The 27,661-nt window shown below is 34.1% G+C and overlaps 2 protein-coding genes across 2 annotated transcripts in view; one reads left to right on the plus strand and one right to left on the minus strand.

The window, feature by feature from the left end:
• Positions 1–7,829, minus strand: part of LOC141347618 (ankyrin repeat and SAM domain-containing protein 1A-like) — an 18,500-nt gene extending 10,671 nt beyond the window's left edge. Inside the window, exon 1 of the mRNA XM_073852606.1 lies at positions 7,386–7,829. Within this exon, the coding sequence (XP_073708707.1) occupies positions 7,386–7,652 (267 nt within the window). The 5' untranslated portion in view covers positions 7,653–7,829. The remainder of the gene's footprint in view (positions 1–7,385) is intronic.
• Positions 7,830–12,642: 4,813 nt separating this feature from the next.
• ilrun (inflammation and lipid regulator with UBA-like and NBR1-like domains) lies at positions 12,643–25,894 on the plus strand. Its single transcript, XM_073852008.1, has 5 exons — positions 12,643–12,925; positions 14,151–14,305; positions 17,084–17,281; positions 19,689–19,993; positions 23,179–25,894. Exons 1-5 carry the CDS (start codon positions 12,762–12,764, stop codon positions 23,212–23,214), a joined length of 858 nt encoding a protein of 285 aa, XP_073708109.1. The 5' UTR covers positions 12,643–12,761; the 3' UTR covers positions 23,215–25,894.
• Positions 25,895–27,661: the final 1,767 nt, after the last annotated feature.

The raw sequence follows: 27,661 nt of genomic DNA on the forward strand, positions 1-27,661 counted from the left end.
TTTGACATTTATTTGCTCCCTGTACCTGTACCCCAACCTGCATTCTTGTATTCACGTAAAAAAACGAATGGCGATTGCAGTTAATTTGCAAAAAAGCTCAGTGAACATGCAGGCCGTGTGTGTGGAGCGGGCCGTGAGTCTCAGAAGCTCTCTGACAGGTGAAAGCATTTGCCGCCCACTTCTTTCCCCCCCCTCGTGCACATCTTTCACTTGCCATCTGAAGATACGTTTTCCCCTGACATCTTCCGTTTGCATATGAATTATGAAGAGACTTATATTGCCATCTGTGGAAAGCATGTTTGACCGCTCACTCAAACACAAAAATTATTTTTAAACAGGTTTTCTGTGGAAGTGCTGAAACATTAACACACTGAGCTATGGGCTGCTATATAGCCACACTGACAGTGTTAAAAATGTGCACCGAGGAGGGCTTCCTTTACATACATTTAAGTATGACCATTACTGTCAAAAAATTATTTCGGTATTAACATTTGAGTTATTTTATTGTGCAAACCTCTATGAGAACTGTCATTCTATTTTGAAATAAAAAAAATTTAAATAAACCTCTATTGCAACTAATTTTAAAATACAAAACAATCAAATAAAATGTTAATATTAAAGTTTGAGTCAATTTATCATGTAAATCTCTATGACAAATGTTACAATAAAATGAAATGAAATAAAATAAAACATTTTATTAACTCCTTAAAAATCTTATTAACACTTGAGTCATTTTATCATGTACACCTTTATGGCAACTGAAATTATAAAATAATATAAAATAAAATCAACTTTACTATTAAAAAAAAATTTTAAATTAAAAAAAAAAATTTAAATTAAAAAAATTAATTTAAATAAAAGAATGGAACTTTAGTATTAACGCTTGAGCGTTCTATTCTTTTCTATTCTTTTATTTTATTTTATTTTATATATTTTGTTTTATTCAGTTGCCATAGAGGTTTACACAATAAAAATGACCCTAACATTAACACTAACATTATTAAATTAAATTAAATTAAATTAAATTAAATTAAATTAAATTAAATTAAATTAAATTAAATTAAATTAAATTAAATTAAATTAAATTAAATTAAATTAAACTCAATGTTAGTGTTAATGTCATTTTATTGTGTAAACCTCTATGGCAACTGATATTAAAATAAAATAAAATAATAAATTAAAATAAATGTTAGTTAAAATAAAATGTTAGTACTAATGTTTGAGTCAGTTCATAATGTAAAACTTTATGACAAAAAAAATTAATTGTATATAAAAATAAAATAAAATAAATATAATGTTAGTATTTATGTTAGAGTCATTTTACTGTGTAAACCTCTTTTGCAACTAAATAAATTAAAATAAAATAAAAAGTAAATATAATGTTAGTATTTATGTTAGAGTCATTTTACTGCGTAAACCTCATTGGCAACTGAATAAAATAAAATAAAATAAAATGTTAATGTGAGTCATTTTATTGTGTAAACCTCTATGGCAACTGAATAAAATAAAATAATTTTAGTATTGGATTTAGTACTGGATCATCATGAGTTAAATGTCTTATTTTGCATCAAAGATGCAATCCTAGTTCAATCATGTCAAAGAATTCAATAGTAATACTGGATACTGCCATGGTACAGGTATAGGAGAACATTTTTACACCAAAAGGATCACACAGTTTATGCGTTGTGTCCGAGGAACGTTCATTACCGTGACGAACACTCAAACGCTGATTCAGCTGTTTTGCGGCGAGATACGGCGTGAGCGTGTGCCAGCGTGTTGGCTCTGTCTGGCTGTATATTAGCGCTCAGCTCTGAGTTGGTTTATATCGGTGTGTTAACAGCAGAACCACCTCATCCTCCCAGTCATTTCTCCAAACCCACCCGCCTCCCTCTTTCAGACTTATAGATGTCATCCATATATAATGTGAAACAGAATGTTCTGGGAACAGGACACTCCACCCTGAGCGCCGTATAGATGATCTGACAGCTCTATTAAACTGGTTATGCCTACAGTTTAAATAATGCTCTAAAATATGATAATATGATCCTTTCTAGCAACACCTGAGACTAATGTCTTATAACGATTTGAGTATAAATGTGATCGAAGTTTAGAAGTGGTAAGTGTTTTTATTACAAAACGGATAGTTCTGATTCTGAATTCTGATTGGCTGAGCCTCGCAAGTCAAGCATTTGTAAATTACTCGAAATATCCACTCATGTGACTGCACAACTGAGTTTAATATTAAGGTGCCAAGTTACCATCTTATCTGTGTCTGTTTAGCAATGACCTAGAAACCCTAGCAAGAACCTACTATTTTGGTTCTTATTAATAGTTTGAATTTGCTTTTATTTGCATATTTTTTATGGTTTATTTAATTTTTACTTTTAGGGTTAATTAATTTTGTTACATGTTTTTGTCATTTTTACATTTTGTTTTTTTTTAAAATAAATACAGGTTTAATTTTTCCCCCCCGTTTTATTATTTATCTATTTATGTACTTATTTGTTTATTTATTTTTTATTTAAAATGTATTTATCTATGGTAACTGATTTATCAGTTTATCATGTAAACCTCTATGCCAAATAAAAAATAAAATAAAATAAAATAAAAAGTCATTTTATCATGTAAACCTCAATGGCAACCGATATTAAAATAAATAAATAAAATAAAATAAAATATTAATATTAATGTTCATCTTGTAAACCTCTATGACAACTGAAAATAAAATCAAATAAGAATTAAATTAAATTAAAATGATAGTATTAATGTTAGAGTCATTTTACTGTGTAAACCTCTTTGGAAACTGAAAATAAAATAAATGTTTTTTTATGATTTTAATTTATAAACCTCTATTGCAACTGAATAAAATAAAATAATAAAGTTAGTATTAATGTTAGAGTCATGTGTAAACCTCTATGGCAACTGAAAATAAAATAAAAAAATAAAAAATAATAAAATAAATTAAAATAAAATAATACAATAGAGTTAGTATTAATGTTAGAGTTATTTTACTGTGTAAACCTCTATGTCAACTGAAAATTAAAAAGTTAGTTAGTATTTTATTAATTTGCTTTTATTTGTATATCTTCAATTTTAATTTTAATTTTAGGGTTTATATAATTTTTACTTAGGGTTATTTTTCTTTTTTTTTATAAATATTACTTAGTTTTAATTTTTTTATAATTTAATAATTTCTAGTTTTAGTTCAGTTTGAGTTTTTTCCAGTTTTATTTATTCATTTATCATTTTAGTTTTAGTTCAGTTTTAGATTGTATTTACTTCCAGTTAGCAATTTTAGTGTTTTAACTTAAACTAAACAAAAATTAGAAATGTTGTCTTAACAGCTAACTGAAATATGCTTAGGTTTTTCTATTAATATTTTATTTTATTTTATTTCACCTTCTTTTTAATTAACAAAAAATGGTTTTAGCTTTAGATACTTTTTACAAATTGTTTTCAATAAACTGAAATAAATTAAAATATAAATGTTACAAAAAATAAAAAAATTAAAGATATTATTATCACGTAAAATTAAAAATTACAACTGAAAAAGCTAGAAGATTTTTTCTCAGCTCAGATACATTTGTCTAGTCAAGACATTGTTCCAACAGTTTCTGCTAATGCCGCCAATAAGGGCAACCAGCGAGTGAATCAACATGCGTGTTTGTCGGTGTGATTAGCACGAGGTGTGAAGGCAGCGCTGCACTGGTTGTGGTGATGATGACTAAAGCTCTGGCGCGAGGGGAGGGGAGCGCTTGTGTGTGCGGCGTGGGCCGACCCCTGGGAAGCTTCCTGAGAAGATGCGGAGTGACAGTTAAGGCCCAATTAGCCCCGTGCGCTGCGGCCAGCATAGAGCAGCAGAAGGACTGATGGGCCCAGCCAAGCGTTCAGCATTCAGCCACTGGCGCTGATACTGTCAAGACTCGCTGCCTCCGTCTCCCTCTCTTCCCTCTCAGCCGTACACGCTGCCAGAGTTTCCCTCCCACCCACAACCAGTTCTGGAGAATGTTACTTTTAAAAGTAACGCACTGCATTGTTGCACTGTAATGAAAGTTCTAAAAATGAAACAAAAAGTTACATTGTTACTTTCTTAAAGGGAAAGGTCTTCATTTACTCACATACTTTGGTGTATTTTATTCATATTTATATGTGCTTTTTTATATTACTACTTAGCTTTAATTTATTTTAATTTCATTTTTAGTTCTAGTAACTATTATTTCAGCTTATTTCAGTATGTTTCTAAGAAAACACGTAAAAAAACTTTTAAATTTCTTGTTTTTGTTTATATTTTATTTTATTTTAATTAACAAATTGATTTTTAACATCTTTAGTTAACATGACAATGTAGGCCTTTGCGCCGATGCTACAAGCAAGGAGGATAACAGTAGCATGTCACATTATTGTGTTACTCCTAGAAAATTACATGATTATGCAATGATGAAGTGAAAGGTTCGAAACTGTGATTTTCAGTTTAAAAAATTTTTTTTTTTCTTAGGTTGAATTAATTTTTGTTATATGTTTTTGTCATTTATATGCTTTGTTTTTTAATAAATATTACCATTTAGGTTTGATTATTATTATTTATTTTTTTAATGTAGGTATACATTTTCTAAAAGTAACATGCTATATTACTTTGTTGAAGTGCCCCTATTATGCCATTTTAAAGATAGCTAATGAGTCTCTTAAAACAGGTTTACATGTATGCAAGTTCAAAAAACACTTTAGTTTTCTCCAAAAATAGATTTAATTTTACCCCGTTTCTAAATGATTCGTAAACGACTCGTGTGAAGCAGTTCGAAGAATCAGTCTCTCTAAACCCCTCCTTTCCGTGAGCCCTCACTGCTGTGATTGGTCAGATGGTGCAGTCCTTCATGATTGGTCTACCGCTACAGCGCAAAACGAAACGGCCATTGGCATAACTGAATGACAGCTGTGGAGACCTGTCAATACATAGAAAAGATGGCCTCGATTTTACCCTATCAATTCGAGCCGGAGTCTGACGATGAAACGGTTGAAGTGGCACATCGACAAGAAACTGTTTCGCAAGCACGACTGGAGCAGGACGTTTCTCAGTGGTAAGTGTCATATGTAAACTGTGGAAAGTGCTTGCAATTTGCTTTTGTAAGCGAACCGGGCACACCTCTACGTTGTGAACTTCAACATTGTATAATGCATAACACTGCGTTAAGCCATCGTTTATCATTATCATTACTTAAACTAATAAGGCAGACAGACAGTCAAGCTGCATCAATCACAATTTTTAGACTACATTGCACTCACAGCTGAACAACAGAAACGCAAGTTAGCCGGTTACCATAACGTACACAAATACGTATTTTGAACGATCGCTAGAAAATACAATCATCAATTATTAATCATACTTACAGGTAGAAGTTCAGAGGAGCACGCCGGTCCAAATAAACTGGCCACTGATCCATTTTTTAAAACCAAGCGTTTGGTGAATCTCGCGTTGTAACGTTACTCCCCAAGATTGGAAAAGCAGTCATCAGTAAAATGACGCGAACACAACACAAGATTGGAATTGTACTGCTGAGGTGGTGTTGAAAAAATGAATGTTAACCACTCATTCTTTGTAGATTACTCTTTCGGAAGCGCATATAAAACAAATTTACTCTCACAGCGCAGGATACAGCGTCTTCTTGACATGATGTAATCCACGTGAAAATTGTACTGTTTGTGGGCGGGCAAGTTGTTCGCGACATAGAACGTGGGCGGACATTACGCAAATGTGTTAGTTCGTGACGTGTGGCCGTAACAGAAAAAGATTCGAATTGCTGACGACTCGTTTAGGCGAATGTGAGCCGACTCTTTTTTTTTTTGATAGACAAAAACTTCATTTATCGTGCACTGTCGGCGTCACAACTTTGCAGATAGTTTATGTTCACATACAGCTACATGACACACTACATGAAATATCATATTTGAAAAGGCATAATAGGGGCACTTTAAAATAAAAAATAAAAAATGAAAATCAGAAATGTTACATATCTGAAATAAATATGTTTAAGCTGAAGAATAAAAAAATAAAATAAAATGTTTGTATTAGAGTCAATATATCATGTAAACCTATATGTGACCCTGGACCACAAAACCAGTCTTAAGTCGCTGGGGTATGTTTGTAGCAATAGCCAAAAATACATTGTATGGCTCAAAATTATTGATTTTTCTTTTATGCCAAAAATCATTAGGAAATTAAGTACAGATCATGTTCCATGAAGATTTTTTGTAAAATTCCTACTGTAAATGTATCAAAATGTAATTTTTGATTAGTAATATGCATTGTTAAGAACCTAATTTGGACAACTTTAAAGGTGATTTTCTCAGTATTTTGATTTTTTGCACCCTCAGATTCTAGATTTTCAAATAGATGTATCTCGGCCAAATATTGTCCTATCCTAACAAACCATATATCAATAGAAAGCTTATTTACTGAGCTTTCATATTATATATACATCTCAGTTTTGTAAAATTTAACCTTATGACTGGTTTTGTGGTCCAGGGTCACATATGGCAACTGATATTAATAAAATATAAAAAATAATAATAATAAAAATAAAAAATAGAAAATGAAATAAAATGTTAGTATTCATTTTTGAGTCATTTCATTGTGTAAACCTCTATGATAACTGAAAATAAAATAAAAAATAAATAAATTAATTAATGAAATTATAGTATTTTTTAGGATTTTAATGTGTAAACCACTATGGAAACTGAATAATATAAAATAAAAACAATTGTACTAATATTTGAGGCATTTTATTATTCCACCAAGGCAACTGATTTAAATAAAGTAAAATAAAATAAAATAAAATGGAAAATCTAATAAAGAAATTAATTAAAGACAAAAAACTTCAAAATTAGAAATTAAAATTAAAACTGAAAATATAAAAAATTAAAGCACAATATATTCACAATATTAATAATTTAACAGTAGAATAAGAATAGAATAAAAAGCACTCTTTTCCAAAATGTGTTGGAAACAAGTTTTTTTTCCAGCTCTATTTTTCTTTTTGGACAAGACTGACATACTGTAGCTTGCACGCAAACATTTCTTATCATTATCAATGTTGAAAACAGTTGTGCTGCTTCATATTTTTGTTGAAACAGAAGATTCACTGATGAACAGAAAGTTCAAAATCTTTTGTAACATTACAAATGTCTTTACCATCACTTTTGATCAATTTAATGCATCCTTGCTGAATAAAAGTACTAATTTCCTTTGTAATATATTTATACTGACCCTTCTGAATAGTAGTGTATAGTAAAAGTAACTTTCAGTGTAAATTCCAAACTATAACCGTGTCTACTCATGAAAGGAAGTCTCATGTTCTCTGCTCTTTAATCTGTGGTTCATCAGCTCTTACCTCGTCCCATTCGGAGGCAAACGAGGGCATCTGCTCCATTTCCTTCCTCTCAGCAACACAGTTGGACAGGGATTCGCACCGGCCACCCAGAGGCCCGTCGTCCTCACAATGAGGGGAAGCCAGCAGGTCGGAGTCTGATTTAGAAAGGCTGCGTGCCAACTTCAGATGCCCAGGTGGCTTCCTCAAATCCTGGGGTGACGGTTCGGACGACCCTTCACTCTCAGTCTGGTCCGGACGGGCCTGAGCGTCTGGCGCGGGATTGGACATTCCTGCAAGTTTTTCCTGTCTGGAACAGCAAAGCAGGGGTCTGTCTAAGGGTCTGGACACAAATCCTCTTTACCTGTAATAAGCAGACTATTAGTCCGTGTCCACCTGGTATTACTCAGTGTAAGCCTGTATTATCCATGGAATTAAACTTAAACTAGCAGCCTGCCGGATCTACAGCAGTACTAACCACTGTATGCATAGCATTCGTGGTACTAGTGTTTTTCAACCGGGGAGGGTTTAGGTGCCTGATCTACATTGTCACAGGGGTCCACCCACAGTTTGTGTTCCTCTGCCCTCCCCTTGCCAAGAAAATACATGGGTTTTTTGAAAGGCTCTTTCCTTCCCCTCCCTCCCTCCTCGTGTGTCTGTCTGTTTGACTCACTACTGCGCTCACTATAGACGCCCCGGTACTCTGCAGTGCATAACTCAGAAAAACTATTGATCACAAATCATTCAACAGCTTGCATTAAAATGTGCATAATATAGCTCGAAATAACTGCAATTGAAACAATGAGGTTAGACTCTTAAAGGAGCGTTGTTTAAATAAATAAAAACAATAATTATTCAAATAAATATTGTTTGTAACAATAAAATAATGAAATAGTTATTACGATTATTTAAAGTTTAATGTAGAACAATATGTTGACATTGTTCTTTGTGTCAGGGTTTAGGATCTTAATTTAAATTTATAATAAATTATAAACCAAATAATGTAATTTAAATAAAATTCTTTTTAAAATACATTTTAAATTTAATTTAAACAAATAATTTTCTTTTCTTTTAAAATTTCTTTTTTTTTCTTTTTAACATTTTCATCTAATATTTATATTTTATTTTATTTTAATTAACAAATCATTCTTTAGTTAACTTGGCTTTGCGCCGATGTTACAAGGATGGAGGAAAGTGATAAAAAAAATGACATAAAAAGAAAAGTAATGTAGGTATATTGGCATAAATTTCATAAAAGTAACGTTATATTATTGTGTTACTCCTAAAAAAAAGTGTTACATGACTATGCTATGGTAAAGTGAGAGGTTTGAAATCGTAATTTTCAGTGAATAAATAGATATATTTTTTAAATATATGATATACAAATATATATATTTTTTTCTATTAAAGTTTAATTTAAATAAAAAAGTTTTTTTCAACTTTTTTTATTAATTCTGTTAAAAAAAACATGAATATCTAATTATATATCATTACAAAGTATACTTTCCCACCCCTACATTAAAAAAAAGAAAATAACATTTAAAATAATTATAAATTATAAAATAAAGTAATATATACAAATACAAAAATAAAATAGAATTATTACATAACATTCCAAATCATTCCATTATATCTATTTACAAATTAAAAATAAACAAGTTTCTTTTATTATTTTTTAATAAATCATAACTATCATTTAATACATTTTATTATAATAATATAATAAAATAGTAATGAAATATTAATAATAATTTACATTTAAAATTTAGATGATTAAATTTTAATTTAGAACAGTATTTTATTTTATTTAATAATAAAATTTAAATGAAATAAAAAAAACTAATAATTTAATTTGAATAATAAAATAAATGTAATTAAATTATTTAAAATAATAATGGTTTAAGGTGTTTCCTGCACTAAAATTCTACAAAACATAGTTGCATTTAACACTAAGAAGAGATCTGAATTGGTTCTGATACTATTTGGAACCAATTTTTCCTTATTTGTGACCCTGGACCACAAAACCAGTCATAAGGGTCAATTTTTTACAACTGTTCGAACATCAGGAATCTTAAGGTGCAAAAAAATCAAAATATTGAGATAATCACCTTTAAAGTTGTCCAAATTAAGTTCTTAATAATACATATTACTAATCAAAAATTAAGTTTTGATATATTTACGGTAGGAAATTTACAAAATATCTTAATGGATCATGATCTTTACTTAATATCCTAATGATTTTTGGCATAAAAGAAAAATCGATCATTTTGACCCATACAATGGACACTGTTTCAAATATACCCGTGCTACTTAAGACTGGTTTTGTGGTCCAGGGTCACATTTGAATTTACACCATTAAAAGTATACTAATCTCACATGTTTTTATACAAAAGAATATTTCAATTGCAAGTTCTCCAGAATAATATCTGCTCAGCACACACATGCAAGCACAAAAAATCTGAAACACACACATTTTGCTTTATCTTAAGTTACTCACTCCTTTGTCTCCTGTTGTGGTTAGTTCTCCCCGCCGTTCTTGTCATCTCACACTAGCTGACACAGCGATGGGTCCTAGATCCAAGACCTGGCCTTATTATTACTGACAGGCTGGCTAATCAGGTTACTGAGTCTCTCACACGGGATGGTGGGCCCGGTTTCTCATTTTATATGATGCAAGTAGTAGGGTCATCCTCTGAGAAGGAACTTTGATCTGAAATAACGCAGCTAGGAAATCCCATGCACATTATACATATTAAAAAACAATGGGGTTAAACTCAGTTCACCCAAAAATGAAAATTCTGTCATCATTAAATCCGTAAGACCTTCGTTTGACTTTGAGAGACAAATTAAGATATTTTTGATCAAATCCGAGAGCTTTCTGCTTAGCTTAGACCTTTCTGGACCTTGAACATGGTAGGACCCTTGCTGTCTATGGAGGGTCAGAAAGCTTAGATTTCATCAAAAATATCTTAATTTGTGTTTTTAAAGACGAATGAAGGTCTTACAGGTTTGGAATGCCATGAGGGCGAGTAATTAATGAAATGAAATGAAGTTTCCCTGAAATGAAAGAGTATCCCTTTAAAGGAGGGTCATTTGAATAACTAAATACAATAAACAATTAAAAATTATTAATTATAAAATAATTTTAAAAATTAAATAAAATAATTTAAACTGAATTAAACATCCAACATGCACTGGATATTTACTTTGCTACTTTAGAAACAAGTGGTTAAAGGAGGATTTCTTAAACAAATAAATAAATGATTTATTTTAATAATAAAAATAAATAAATAACCAAATTAAAAATCAAATGTGCATTGGATTTCTTACCTGCATAACTGGAAAACAGTGCAGGAAAACAGTTTATATGTAAATATACACTCTGTTATACAGAATAAGGGTGCTCAAATCATTACTATGGTATTGCCACAGTACTTTGCTGTCTATGAAAGGTCAGAGAGCTTTCAGATTTCATCAAAAATATCTTAATTTGTGTTTTTAAAGACGAATGAAGGTCTTACAGGTTTGGAATGCCATGAGGGCGAGTAATTAATGAAATGAAATGAAGTTTCCCTGAAATGAAAGAGTATCCCTTTAAAGGAGGGTCATTTGAATAACTAAATACAATAAACAATTAAAAATTATTAATTATAAAATAATTTTAAAAATTAAATAAAATAATTTAAACTGAATTAAACATCCAACATGCACTGGATATTTACTTTGCTACTTTAGAAACAAGTGGTTAAAGGAGGATTTCTTAAACAAATAAATAAATGATTTATTTTAATAATAAAAAATAAAAATAAATAAATAACCAAATTAAAAATCAAATGTGCATTGGATTTCTTACCTGCATAACTGGAAAACAGTGCAGGAAAACAGTTTATATGTAAATATACACTCTGTTATACAGAATAAGGGTGCTCAAATCATTACTATGGTATTGACACAGTACTTTGCTGTCTATGAAAGGTCAGAGAGCTTTCAGATTTCATCAAAAATATCTTAATTTGTGTTCCAAAGATGAACGAACGTCTTACGGGTTTGGAACGACTTGAGGGTGAATAATTAATGACAATTAATGACATTTTTGGGTGAACTATCACTTTAAGAAACAATGGGGTTAGACTCTTAAAGAAGGATCACTTAAATAACTAAATGCAATGAATAATTAAATCAATATTTTAAAAATAATTAAAATTATTTAATAAAATAATTTAATTCAAATAATTAAAACTATTTATTTAAATAATTTTACATAAAAGAATGTTATTTAAAATAAATTAAATGTCCCATATGAACTGGATATTTACTTTAGTGCTTCAAAAACAATGAGCTAAAGGAGGATCCCTTACATAAATAAATACAATATTTAACTAATCTTGTTTTATAATAAATAATTACATAAAAAGCAGATAAATTAATTGAGTATAATATAAAATTATTTTAAATCATTTCATCTAAAATTTATTTCAAATGTATAGAAATTTAATAATCCATTTGTGTTCCAAAGATTAATCTACATCTTACTGGTTTGTAACAACATAAGGGTGAATAATTAATGACAGAATTTACAAAGGGGTTAGACTCTTAAAAGAGGATCACTTAAATAACTAAATGCAATAAATAATTAAATCAATATTTCAAAATAATTACTTTATTTAAATAATTAAATCAATGTTTTAAAATAATTTTATATACAATAGTGTTATTTAGAATAAATTAAATGTCCAATATGAACTGGATATTTTACTTGAGTACTTCAAAAACAATGAGCTTAATAAATAAAGACAATAATTAATTCAACAATTTATTTTAATAATGAAATAATTCATAAAAAGTAAATAATTCAATTAAAAATAATATGAAACTTTTTAAAATCATTTTATTTAAAATAACTGAATGTGCATTGGATTTCTCATCTGCATAACTGGAAAAAAGTGCTGTTATTTTAATTAAGGTGTGCAAATCATTACTATGGTCCTGCCACAGTAATTTAGTAAGGGTACATAACTTTATTGGTAATTTAATCTTAACTGAGCACGTACCATGGCAATGCAATGGCTTTGTTGGACATATTCTTGACATGCAATGTGAATACAACTAGGTAATCGTTTAGCATAGTTCTATATGTGTTAAAGTCCCATGGTATTACCTTACGTACCACTATAGCACTACAGTACCAACAGGCCTACTGGGTTTGTACGAATGCTCCGGATTACGACACGCCGCAGACACAGCCGAATAGCAACAGCTGACGTTCCTCCGCACCATAGTTACGTCGCGCGTGACGTCACGCCCCGCCCGCAGCCATGCGTACTGAGCTTGTTATCGGGTCGCTTGTTATGACTGGAGAAGGCCTCGGACTCAATTAAAACTTATCCCCGGGACAGCCGCATGCTCATGGAGGGCATGGACATAGACCTGGATCCGGAGCTCATGCAAAAATTCAGCTGCATGGGCACCACGGATAAAGATGTCCTCATCTCGGAGTTCCAGAGGCTGCTGGGCTTTCAGCTCAACCCGGCTGGCTGCGCCTTCTTCCTGGACATGACCAACTGGTGAGTCCGGGGACTCGGCCGCGGCCTACTGCTCAACTAAACATAAGGAGTTTTCCACTGCGATTTCTTGCTTTAAAATATCTTGCGTGTCAAAAATAGCATCGGGAGGACAGCTGTCATGAGCCCAGTGGAGTTCAAATAGATCTCAAGCGAAAAACACAACAGGCTAATGGCTAATTGACTGTTTACAAAAACAGCAAATGTAACGTTTCAACTCACGTAAACCACAGAAGTAAAATTTGGCCTCTTAAAAATGCATAGTTCCTAAATCATTTGATTTGTCTTTATAATTTGATTTATGTCAGTTATCAAACATGTAAGTTAGCTTGTTTGTGCTAGTGACTCGCTCCAGTAGTGGTTGTGTTTCAAAACCTTTCAAGTTCCCTATCTAAGCAGCATATGTGGGGGGTTTCTGACTTGAAATGCTGCTGACTAGAATCGTGCATTCAAAATACTGTCTAGGTAGGCTCTCCCTATGTTTTGAGACACAGACATTGTCCAATGTTGTTCAGTCACGACTCTTCAAAAACACAATTTTGCCTAACAACAGTAATATATTAGTTTTTTTTTGGAACAAGCGTCTTACTAAGTGCTTATACGTTGTTGTTTTTTGTCTAAATTTGGTGTTTGTTGACATGTGAGTAGCCTACTGTTGTAAAGTTTTCTTTAAGTTACGTAATGCACGAGTGCACTTTCATCTGAGGTCTTACACACAGACCAACACAAGTTTGTCCCTCCCTTCTTTTGTTTTGGACATGACTTTACTTTCTGGCCAGTTTATTTGCTAAATGTATGTTTTTATGTAACAAAATGAAACGGACTGTACTGTTTCGATATATCTAATATTGTCTGTTTATTTATGGACATAGTTCAAGCCATTTATAGTCTATATATGTCAAAAAAAGGAGGTATATGAGTGGTATCATAATGCATTTTTGTGCTTTTTAAGAAAGTTATGCGATTGACACGAGCTGTATGCCATGCTTCTGCCAAGTTCCTAGTTTAGCTTTATAGTAATTCTTTCTTCATACATTATGAATCTTGTTGGCTTTTTGCCGAAATTGCTTATGTTCCTCTATTGTAAATCTCTGGGTAAAGTTTGCTAAATGCATAAATATTGCATACTTGTTGGCATCGGTCTCAAAATATCCATTACTGGCTGATTAATCTGCTTTTCGGTTTATTTGTGCATGTCATGTTGATCTGCCTATTCGTGTCTTATCAGGAACCTACAAGCAGCTATTGGTGCGTATTATGACTTTGAGAGTCCAAATATCAACACGCCGTCAATGTCTTTTGTGGAAGATGTGACGATTGGAGAGGGGGAGTCTGTTCCTCCTGACACACAGTTCACAAAGACATGGAGGATACAGAACACAGGTGAGTGTTTTCTTGCTCTGGTTGTAAATACGAAGAGGCTAATGCTTCAATTCAGAAACAGCATTAAAGGATTACTCCACTTTCATAATAAAAACAGCTTCAAAGGGGCTCTAAAACATCCCAGCCGAGGAATAGGGGTCTTATCTAGCGAAATGATCTGTCATTTTCTTAAAAAAAATTATATTTATACACTTTTTAACCACAAATGCTTATCTTGTCTATCTCTGTTACGCTCTGTGCACTCTGGTTTAATACAGTTAGGGTATGTAAGAAAAAGTGACGAGCACGTCGAAGATCTTGATGAAGAATAACGTTTATTACAGCTTGGCAGTGACAAAGTAAAGGAAGCACTTCGTATTCAGTGGAGTCAGAATGAACCCTGAGCTTCCTAAGATAGAACATTTTATACTGTATTACGTTCATCTTCCCGCTCAACATGTAAATGAAGTTTCGTCTTAAATGTAAATTGTGGATAACAATGAAAGTGATAGCCTTCCGTTCCCACATCTTTGGTAGTCTTTCAGGTGGGAACGACCAAACATTGAAGTGATAAGATTATTTAGAATCCCTAGCAATTCCATTCATGTACCCTTTTGGTCAGCAGATGGTTCTTTGATGGCCTATGGCTGCTTCTACGCTATAAGTGACGAAGTAACACTCCAGAAATAATATTTACATATTATTGAGATCGGGAAGAATTATCTCTATGATAATTAAGCTCTTTGTAGAGAAAGGAGAATAGTCTGCTTGGAGTGGAAGTTTGGTCGAGGCAGACTCATATTCTTACAGGTATGTCGAAAAACTCCCATCTCATTTTCTCCTCCAACTTCAAAATCGTCCTACATTGCAGTTAGGGGTGTGCGATATGACGATTTTTGATCGTGGACGATTAAAATGTCTCCACGATCTGCTTTTGAATAAATATCGTAGTATCGTGCTACAGTGTGCCTCCGTCTTAATATACTGTACATTCACTCACCGTGAGCATGATATGAATAAGTGCAGTGTCCCGTGAGTGACTCACGGGACACTGCACTTATTCATATTCGCGATCACAAAAGTACATTATTTGAATGTGCTTCAAAGTCTTGCCGGTAAAATAACGCCATTTGGTCCGCGCGCTGTTCTGGCATGCGCTTCATGAGCGCGTAAACCTGAAGCACGTGCGCTAAAAGCCTGTCAAACAGCACCTGATTACTAAACTGAGCTATCTTTGGTGCTTAATTTGCTTATACTGTCAAAAACACGCAAGGATTACATTTAAACACAGTTGGTTGTCTAAAGTGAAAGTACACAGTTAAGAGAAAAACGGATGCGCGCCTGTATAGATGCGTGCAGCTCTGTGACAGAACTAAACATGCTGTCGATTGTCATTAAAGGGACAGTACACCCAAAAATGTTGTCACTCACATGTCCTAAATCTATATTAATTTTTTTCTTGTGCTTAACACAAAAGAAGATATTTTGAAGAATGTGGGTAACAGTAGCTGGTCCCCGCTGACTTAAAATAAATAAATAAAATATATGGAAGTAACTGGGGACCCAGCAACTGTTTGGTTACCCACATTATTCAAAATAAGTTTTATGTTCAGCATGTTTTATGCTTAAAAAAATGCGGGAGTGAGTAAATGATGACAGAATTGTCATTTTTGGGTGATGATACGCTAATAAAACAAAACAAAGGAAAATCACTCACTGCTCTTGACTGAAGAACTTCAATATAGTTGCTTTAAATGTTGCTTCTATGTATAATTTATGTATACAATGTATATAGTGTTTTATTTTTATATTTGTTAATAAAATTTCTTGAATTCTACTGATAAATACACCGACTGTACCTGAAAATTAAAGCACTGTTTGTTTTATTTGTATAGTATGTGTATTTGTAACATGTAGCTTATCTTTGTTCTTATTTTTTAAAAACAAAGAAAATAATGACAAAGATTTTTTTGTCTTCGCCCACTTTGGCTTAAATATTTGACATTCTTTTTATTTTATATTTTGTTACCTTGTAAGGTTTTGGTTTTAAAATAGAAAAAATAATTTGGCTGTACTACTCAGACAACTTGTAAAAAAGTAAAACCAACATGACAAAGAATCGGGATAAAATCGTGAATCGTGATATTTCTTGAAAAAATCGTGATATGATATTTTTACCATATCGCCCACCCCTAATTGCAGTTTTAGCTTTTTTTTAAAGGGTGTCTGACCCTCCTTGCACGTTCACTTTGTAAACACTGGGTCAGTACTTCTGCAGCAATGTAGATTTTGAAGTTGGAGGAGAAAATGGGATGGGAGTTTTTCGACATGTCCTAAGTGTATTGAAACGCAGTGTACAGACAAGACGAGCATTTGAGGTTAAACTGTACTTTTTTTTTTTTTTTAAAGAAAATAACCACTTGTTTTGTTAGATAAGACTCTTATTCCTTGGCTGGGATTGTGTAGAGCCCTTTGAAGTTGCGCTGAAACTGCATTTTTAACCTTAAATCCGTTGAGCACCATTGAAGTCCACTATGTAGACAAAAATCCTGTAATGTATTCCTCAAAAAACTTAAATTCTTTGCGACTGAGGAAAGAAAGACATAAACATCTTGGATGACATGGGGGTGAGTAAATTATCAGAAATTTTTTATTTTGAAAATTGAGTAATCCTTTAAGACTACTTCATTGTGGAATCTCTTAGGACAACTTATTCAGACAGTTTTGTCTTATTCTTTATGTATTCAGTAGTTGTTTTAAAGTGTTATTAACCTTAATGTTGTTCCTTCTTCGTTGCAGGTACAGAGTCGTGGCCCCCGGGTGTGTGTCTGAAGTATGTCGGCGGGGATCAGTTTGGTCATGTGAACATGGTGATGGTGCGTTCTCTGGACCCGCAGGAGATCTCAGACGTGAGCGTGCAGATGCGCAGTCCAGCCGTTCCTGGCATGTACCAGGGCCAGTGGAGAATGTGTACTGCCACAGGACTCTTCTACGGAGGTGAGACACAAGAGATAAAACAAAAGTCAATGTTTTCAAGATATTAAGCTCAGAAAACTTTTTAAAATGAAAATTACCTAAATATTTACACACCCTCAGGCCACAATGTAGATCCATTTTTTTATGCATCCGAACGGATATGGAGAAATTTAACATTACATCACTTGCTCACCAATGGATCCTCTGCAATGAATGGGTGCCGTCAGAGCTGTCCAAACAGCTGATAATAACATGACAACAATCCACACTAGGGCTGTAGCTATCGAATATTTTAGTAATCGAGTATTCTGCCGAAAATTCCATCGATTAATCGAGTAATCGGATAAAACATATTTGCTTAATTAAAGAGCAATATTAAATATACAAGAGAAAATAAGAAAGGTTTATTTTTTAAATGCATAGTATGCAACAATATTTTCCATCAAAAATAAGCATTTAGTTATTACCCTTTTTTACTGTCTGTGCTTGTACTGTGAACAATAACAAAGTTGATGGGGTTTAAAATAAAGCAGTTTTTTAGTTATCAAAACTAAGGCATAAAATAAAATAAATTATTAATAGTAATACAAAAACACTGCCTTTAAGTCTTGCAACTTAACTTTCAGAACTAAAAGTTTCAAAATCTACAGCTCAGGCATAACATAAGCCTTTACATAACATAACATAACATAACATAAGTGGGGCAGCCGTGGCCTAATGGTTAGAGAGTCGGACTTGTAACCCAAAGGTTGCAGGTTCGAGTGTCAGGTCCGGCAGGGATTGTAGGTGGGGGGAGTGAATGTACAGCACTCTCTCCACCCTCAATACCACGACTGAGGTGAGTCCCCTGAGCAAGGCACCGATCCCCCAACTGCTCCCCGGGCGCCGCAGCAATGGCTGCCCACTGCCCGGATATCGTTTACACTACACTACACTACTCCGTCGATTTCAACCCTCGAAAACGGAGACTTTTGAAAAGGCTGTAGACCCACTGATCTATATAGATCAGTGTGTAGACCCCATTTTAGATTGAAAACTCTGGTGTTGCATTTCAGTGTAAACTGACCAAAACGGAGACTTTTGTAAACGAAGGCGTGGCTGCCCACATTCTCTCCGCGTATCCTTGACGACCGTGTAAACAATAACATCATGCTCGTTGCTGTAGCCATAGATATGTATAAGTAGATTCCCTTTTGACCGCTCCAAGCATTTCCTCCATCTTAACAATAGGGAATCTATCTATACATATCTATGGTTGTACATGCATGACTGGTCATATGGCGTGTAGACGGAGATCCGTCGTGCAGTAAATTATATTTTCACTCAATTGCACTGGCCGTTGTGGTTTATCCCTTACATAATTGACATACATTATTTAACAGCCTTCATCTCGACTAGCAATCACACTGATTTAACACTAAGTTACATTGAATTTACCTGGTCTCGGGGAACAGCCAGCACGGACAATATGCTGCTGTGGTATGCTAGCTTGATCTTGCAATGGACACACACCACAGCGTTCTCTTTATTTTTCCATTTGGAATTATCCCAAACCTTGGATGTTTTCTCGTTTCAACTCCTTCCTTGGGATTCCTTTCACTTTGTGGGTGACGTAAGCACATTGTCACACAAACAAAATCATTGCCAAAAACGAGACGTGAGCTTTAAAATAAATTAAAAGAGGCTTCGAGGCAGAGGAATTTGCCTCGATCAATTTTTGTAATCGAGTTACTCAAGGAATCGTTTCAGCTCTAATCCACACCACTCCAGTCCATCAGTTAACATCTTGTAAAGTAAAAAGTTGCCTGTTTGTAATAAATTCATAATTTCACCAAAAAAAATACCTCAAACTACAAGTCCATAATCCAAAAAGTTGCTTTTTCCAGTGAAAAAGTTGTCTCGTCTGAATCAGGAGAGAAAAATGCATCAAAAACAGCTCTAAACAAAATACTTACCTGGAAGCTATGGTTTAAAGTTAAAACGCCTTAATGATGGATTTGTCTCTAACAAAGATGAGGCTTTTAATCTTAAACAGCATTAAGTGATGGACTGTGGATTATGGTGATGTTTTTATCATCTGTTTGGACTCTCATTCTGACGGCACCCATTCACTGCAGAGGATCAATTGGTGAGTAGTGATGTAATACTAAATTTCCTCAAGTCTGTTCCAATGAAAAAACACACTCATCATCCACGTGTAAAATGTTATGCAATGCCAAGCAACAGTTCACCCAAAAATGAAAACACTGTGATCGCTTACTCACCCTCAAGTTGTTCCAACGGCATATAATTTTCTTTCTCCATGCTGCATGCTAAATATAGTACAGTTATTATTGTAGTATGCCGTTCAGAGCATTAGTTCTGCATGTACTAAGACTAACTGGTGAATGGAGGACATGTGGCTCACCTCATTGCCCTTGTTGTGCAGATGTGATCTGGGTGATACTGAGTGTGGAAGAGGGAGGCCTGCTGGGCGTCACACAGCAGTTATCCTCCTTCGAGACAGAGTTCAACACGCAGCCACACCGCAGTCTAGAGGGAGACTTCAACCCTTTCGCCTCACCACAGAAGAACAAGCAGGACACCAATGAGGATAATCTAAAAGACCCCGGGGGCCACTGGGAGGCCCCTCTGGACTCCATTCAGCAAGATCAAAATGGACTCAATCACAGCTCTGTAAATATTACACCAAATGGTCTCCAAAACAACTTATCAGTAGTGACTTACAGCCAGGTATGTGTACCATTTAGAGTATTTCATTGAGTTGAATGACGATTAGCATGATAATGCGGTGCGAGTACGGCTGGGTGATGTAGAGGGAAATGCTTTTAAACCAATTAATTGAAATGGACCGTTGTAAACTTTTAATGGCATTTTCTCAACTACTATTGCTATTAGTAATCGCTCGTTAACATTTAAAACTTTTGAAGCGAAATGTTTTTAAACCAATTTATTGAAATGGACTGTTGTAAACTTTTGATGGCATTTTCTGTACTACTATTGCTATAAATAATTGCTCGTTAACATTTAAAATTTTTCTGAATGCTCTCCTACTTAAATCCCAAGAAGGAGAGACTGCTAAAGTAGTCTGATGGCACAGCTTTTACAATTATTCACCAAGGTTTGGAATCAGTACGCTTTTTCTTTTTCTAAAAATTTGTACTTTTATGGATTAAACTAATGAAATTTGACAGTAGAGACATTTTATAATGTTACAAAAGATTTATGTGTCAAATAGGAGCATATCATGGTTTCCACAGAAATATTAAGCAGCCCAAAATATCTTGGGGGGGAAAAAAAACAACTTTTGAATATATACCAGCGTATCTTGGCAACAGAATTTGCTACAGATATATTATGAATATTTAATATCACCCAGCTGTCTAAGTTGTATTTTAGTATAATGAATGACTATGACTACTGTTCACTAACTTAACAAGTCCAATTTTGTGATCCTAATACAAATGTTCCCGATTGAGGGGCTTTTTCCAAAGGTAAGCGAATAGGCCAGGCCAAGATTGGTTTAGAGAACCAAGATGAAACTCAGCAGGTCTATTCAACGCCCTCTCAAAATCTTCCTTTCATGCCAGGTGTCTACACTGGAAACTTCTCAATGTGCTGACCACCGTATGATATGTTGGCACAGAAGATCACATAACAACACCGCGTCACCTTTTTGTTCCCTGCCCTGTTTTGTGACATCTAACCAAAGAAAAGCACATTGTGATGATTCACCGTGTTTGGTTACACCTTTCCTCATTCCGCACATATGTGATACAGCTGGTGCTGGGAGATACAGCTAAAACCCTTTAGTTTCAACCTTTTGGTGATTATATAAATATCTCGATTATGTATATATCTGCTCTAAAACATCGTTATCCATAATTCTTTTACATTATTTTGACACTTCTTTTATATGCATCAATATATGTCCATGGTAATAAACAGCAATATTCATTTTATTATATAATTAAGTAATGAATTCTAAAACTTTGAGTGCTTAAGCAAAAACAATTCTTAAGAATTGATTGATTGATATAGACTGAATTGTTCCCGAACCCAACCAACCACATTTTCTTGTATGTTTTCCTTGGAATACTAGAAAAACCGGTACTGAATTTCCATACAGATAGACAAAAAGGGCTGATTGGCTCTCTGCTGACATTATTGCTGACTTGTGACCTGTGTGGATGATTTAGCACTATAATGTGAGCAGCATCAAGAGGAGTGGGCTTTAGCCATATCCTAGTCTTCATACCAAAGATATTGTTTTCAGACACACCTAAAAGTCTTTAAAAACAATAAAATGGCCTTTTTACCCCGTCTCAGCTGCAGAGCTTTTCGAATAAAATCATTAAAGCAGTGAGACTAAGCAATAGTCACAACATATTTATGATGCATCAACCTAAAATATAACTTATCCTCTAAAATATGTAAGTGGTAGCAACTTATAATTTCAATAATTATTATTACTCAGTAATGTTCATTATTCATTGAATTTTTGCATGGAAAAATAGGAAAAAAAGGAAAAATTGTTTAATATTTACTCACCCTCAGGTTATCCAAAATGTAGGTGTGGTCGTTTTTTCAGAATGGAGTTGGCAAATTTAGAATTGCATCACTTGTTCACAAATAGATCCTCTGCAGTGAATGGGTGCCGTCAGGTTGAGAGTCCAAACAACTGATAAAAACATCACAATAATCCACACCACTCCAGTCCATCAATTAACATCATAAGTAAAGTAAAAAGTTGCCTGTTTGTAATAAACAAATCCATAATTTCAGATTTGTTTTACGTCAAACTACAAATCCATAATCCACAAAGTTGCTTTCTCCAGTGAAAAAGTTGTCTTGTCTGAATCAAGAGAGAAATATGCAAAAACAAGCACTGTTTAACCCAAAACAGCTCTAAACAAATGTGTGTATATTTTAATTTGAGAAGACATCAGGAGATGGACTTTTACAACAGAGGAAATGTTATGGATTATTGACTCAAACTTACCCGGAAGCTATGGTTTAACATTAAAAAGGCACAACTTTTCATCTTACACTGAGTGTAAGTGCATTAAGTGATGGACTGTGGATTACTGTAATGTTTTTGTCATCTCATTGGACTCTCATTCTGACGGCACCCATTCACTGCAGAGGATCAATTGGTGAGTAGCAATCCACGCCACTCCAATCCATCAATTAACGTTTTATGAAGCCAAAAGCTGTGCGTTTGTAAGAAACAAATCCATCATTAAAGTGTTATCTTTAAAACGTTGCCTCTGTCCAAATGATAAAATATTATGCTACCTTTCTTCAAATCTATTCCGATAAAGAAACAAACCTGTCTGGTTTACAAAAACACTCTTTAAACTATTTCAGAAATGAATATTGAGATGTATATCCAGGCTGAAAAATAATGAAAGGCATTTTATCTCCCAGTCCCATGTATAAATTTGTCATTCTGAATTTGGCTTTGATGTGTTCATGGTTTACATCTTTAAATATCAATCTAGCGGCTGTTTAATAGGCCTTTACGGGTGTTAAACTTTGCCTCTCGGCCACAAGATGGAGTTCCATACAAACATGTGAGTTGATGCGGAAATGTTATTAACCAGTTAAATTTCTCAGTCGCTGTTGAAATCTCAGATTACGAACAGCAAACCCACAGCATAAATATATAGCCAGTGTAGTGTAAAGTTAGAGACTATTTGCTTTAACAACAACCTGCAGGTCAAATATCTGTGTAAAATTGGGTGTTGGTACAGTTGCTACTCATACATTGCTCATCATATTTGAACAAATCTATGTGGCAATAATAGTATTAATCACATAGACGGAGGCACTTGAGCTTTTTTTTTTAATCTTTCTTCAAAACAAATGGCCTTTGACATTAGAGTTTCATCTGAATCTTTCTGTTTTTTCCCCAGGGCATTAATGGACCCTTCCCGTTCGGACAGTCTTAAGATACAGAAACCACCCGGTAGCTCATCGGAGCTGCTGCTTTTGCCCTTTTCTAGGGTTCAGTGAGAGGAGGAACAGATTTACTCTAAAGACTTGGTGACCCTCCCTCTCCCCCCGACGCATCACAACATCACATAAATGTGTGGACAAATCTGTTTGGCTCCAAATCAATATTGAACCAACACCTGAGTTACGCATGTGTGAATGCTAGATTTAGACGAGTGCTAGAAATTCTAAAGAGATATAATGAAAAATACACAGTTTTTTGATCCGCATTGTCACATTACAGCAGTAAATTCAGATGCGTGAGTGTACAAGAGAAAGCAGGACGTGTGGATGAGCGAATCTTACGAGAACATGGCCGAGTCATGTTTCACACCAAAATCAATAGGAAAGCTTATAACTTTTATATTTTGCATAAAGAAAGTAAAACATATGTTTTAGGACTTTTAAGCACATTTTCCTTAAATTACAGTAATAAAACTGGGCATTTTATTTTTCAGTTTTTTTTTTGTTTTGTTATTGCAATTGTTCTCACATTTAATTTGCACTAATCCTAATTTAAATGCAACTAATGTGTAACAGATAATACTTTACCATTTTACAATGCAAATAATGTCACAACAAGTTTAATTTTTTTTAAGCAAAGTGTAATTTTTCACTTGTTCCTTTCGATTTTGCGCTGAAATATGACTGGGGTTTGTTCTTGAGCAGAGAGTCAACTCAATATGTGTGCGACTGAGTGTTTCAGCCATGCACAAAAGCCATCAACAAAGAATTAATGCCTGTCAAGTAGTTTTATAATTTTTCATCAATGTTCTCAGACTTTTTCTTTACAAACTGAGCAGTTTTGAGAAAAAAGGTCAATGTGCCTACTTGGAGGATAAATCGTGTAATTGGTTTCATAAGGTTCTTTGCCAGCCACTTGTAATTGTGTATTACAAAACTTTTCTCTGGATTCAGTAAAAAAAAAAAAAAAAAAAAGCCCAGCAACCTGTACAGCATACATGAGCACATTACGTCTCATTATATTGAAGTATACATCTATACTGCCACCACAGGTCAAGTCATAGCTGTCGTCAGAGATCTTGTTGCTGTTATCATATTTGTTTACATTGATGTTGTTCTGGAGTTCCAGAGTGCTGATGTTGGTTTCCACTTGTGATGACTCGATCCATCAGAGATGATAGCAAGCAGATGTGGCTTTGGTTCCCTTGTTTACTGACCTAAGAGTTCACAAGCATGTATGATTTTCCCAATTATACATTTCTGTCGTTCACCTAGACCTACGATGGTATTAAGCTGTTTTAAATGAGCTGAGGGTGTTTTAAAGAGGGGAAAGTGTGAGAATGAGTTCATTTTAAAGGAATATTTTGAGTTAAATGCAAAATGCAAATCAAGAAAATAATTAGGATTTGCACCTCTCTACCTGAAAATGCGTTGACATGTATGTGCCTACAATTGAAGACTGTGGCAAGTGCACTACTTCTATTGTAAGGGCGTTTCCCTACACACCTTTTTTTTTTTAAATATATCTTACTAAGGTACCAGTTATTTTCTGCGGTAGCATTTGCATTTAACCAAAAATATTCTTTTTAATTTGTATTCTTGAGTTGTTGCTTAATGGCAGATTGAGAGCTGGAAGGCTCCAAATAAAATTTTAATGCATAGAGGAGTTTTGTGGAGTTTATTTGGTTTAAAATCGTGCCTCTGTGTTTGGTATGATGGAAAGCTTCTTGGATGTTTATATCTTGCTACATATATCTGAAAGGCCGTTTTACTCACCCTTTTCCGTTTTGCCGCAATGGTTAGGCAATTTATAAGACAAAATGTTGACAAGTCTCCTATAATGTTTTTCCTTATCAGTCTATTTACTGAGATAAATAGGTCATGAAGATGAAAGCGTTTAAACAAATTAGCTGCTGTCCTCAAGCAGTATGCAAATCAGACAGCCCAAATTGACCTTTATGTCAAGGCAAAAGAGATTAGTGTCAGCATGTCCTGTTAAATTTAACACGTCAGGCAATTTCATGTCCGTTTTCCCCCGGTTCTATGCACCTGGAAGTTTTCGCCATTTACGATACCGACATTGCGTCCAGTTTTTTTAGAATTGCTGTGGCTTCAGTTTTACGTTGCAAATGATCTATGCAGTGTTTTAAGGGACAGTCCCTTTCATATTCCAAAAAGTTGCACTCACAGTTGAAGCATAAAAGAAGTTAACATTCTGAAACTGATCGCCGTTTTACGTTGCCGTTAGAACAGAAGTAAACTGACGTTTCGCCTATTGCTCAGCCCACAAACAGCTCATTGGAGGATGCCATCGCTACATCAGTCAAGCCTTCCTTTGAGCTGTTCTTAGTGAATGTCCTCATCCCAAGCGCTGCACACTTCACAGCCTCCTTCCGATTTATAATTACACTCTGGATTTCTTTCTCTTTTTTTGTGTTGCTTATGCATGTGAGAAGTGTGATTGATTCATTGCTGCATTATTGTCTTTTTTTTCTGATTTATTTCTTTTTTCTGTTAGATCTGTTGGGTTTTCTGCACCGTGGCATGGTGTATGATTGAGTGGAGAGTGTGCGTAGAGTCCTATGATAGCACAGTGAAAAAGAGAAAATATGAAAAGCCTTTTCCTGTATGTATAATTGAACATTTGTATGATTAAATTAACACTGAAACAAATTCTGTCGTCTTGTGTTTTGCATGCAGAATATGTGCGCAGCGATTGATTAATGCAGTTCCCAGAGGAAATCATAAACATCTTGCCTTTTTTGGTTGCCTTCAAAAATGATTTGGCTGTAAATAGACTGTCTTGAAGCATAAGCTTCAACATTTTTAACATTTAAAGGAATAGTTCAACCGAAAATGAACATTTCCTAAAAATGTACACTATAGCCATTTAAGGTGGAGATCACTTGTTCACCAATGGATCCTCTGCAGCGAATGGGTGCCATCAGAATGAAAGTCCAAAAGCTGATAAAAACGTCACAATAATCCACACGACTACAGTCCATCAGTTAGTGTCATGCAAAATAAAGAACTGCATGTTTGTAAGAATTAAATCCATCACTTTCTTTTTTTTTTAATGGTCACTTCTTCCCAAAATAGTCCATAATAACACTTCTTCCAGTAGAAAATTCACCCTGTTGTCTTCTAAAATCAAAATACAACCACATTTTTGTTTAGAACCATTTTGGCTTGTAAACACTGCTTGATCTGTGAATTTTTCTCTCCTGATTCAATTCACTGGAGAAAGCATTATTATGGATTATGGACTTATATTTTAGCTAAAAGCAATGGTTTGAAGTTAAGTTGAATATTTTCAAGCATTCTTAAGTCGTTAATTAATGGACTGGAGTGATTTGGATTACTTGTGGATTATTGTTTTGTTTTTATTAGCTTGTTTGAACTCTCATTCTGACGGCACCCATTTACTTCAATGAACTTAACAAGTTCTGGGCCCAAACATTTGAATGTCATTACCTGAGCTCAAATACAGGATCTTTGTCTCTTCAACTGCTTTTCTTCATCATGTTTTAAGTCTCAACTTGACTTCTGGTAATTTTTAGTGGATGTATGAAGTCAGTTCTAGTCAGGTTGACCCAGTGTCCTAGTGAAAAAAACACAGGTGTTGTTCATCACAATAACAATAAACATCTTCAAATTAAATTAAATATCCAACTTATTTTGTTAAATGTTTTGCATAAAATGTGCTTTTTAACTCATTCCCCAGTAATACCAAATGAGTGTAAAAGAATTTGACCAGCGAAGGGTATATTTTTGTGACTTTTACAACTAAAGCCATGTCTATTTCTCATTGTAAACTGAATTCCAGTACAACCCTGATGTTCTATGGCCCTTCAGGAAGAATATAGCCTTGTTTAAACTAATTACACATAGATGAGACGTGTTGATCTGGGCCGAGGAGACCATATCTAGGCAAATATTTGCTCACATTTCAGGTCTTGTGCAAGTTGCCTTGGCACTATCATATTATTACCCACCTGACAAACATGTAAGATCATAGAGGGCCCTTAAACAAATGCAAAGTATTTCCTCTTAGTTTGACAGCTGCTCTTCCCCAAAACTCACAAGCCCTTGTGTGGGCTGTGAGAGTCTGAAGCGGCAGGCAAATTCTGTGGTCTTAAGCTGATGTTAATGGGGTCTTGTATAAAAACACTGATTTAAGTCAAATGAGCCTTGAGCATTTTGTTTAACAATCAGCGAATGTTTCGTGGTGTTTAAAAATTTGTCTCGGTTTTTGTGCCATTTCCCTATTCAACTCCCTAAATCCAATTTTTCCTGGTGTCACATACTAAGATGACAACTGTAAACAAGGAAGTTTCAGACTTCACACCGCAGGGCATTGTCATTAGTGTGTTCCACCAGAACAACGTACCTTAGTCCTGCAAGGTACATAGCATCCAAGACTGTGCATTTTCATAATGC

Source organism: Garra rufa, chromosome 12 (genome assembly GCF_049309525.1).
Source record: "Garra rufa chromosome 12, GarRuf1.0, whole genome shotgun sequence".
NCBI classification, from domain to species: Eukaryota; Metazoa; Chordata; class Actinopteri; order Cypriniformes; family Cyprinidae; genus Garra; species Garra rufa.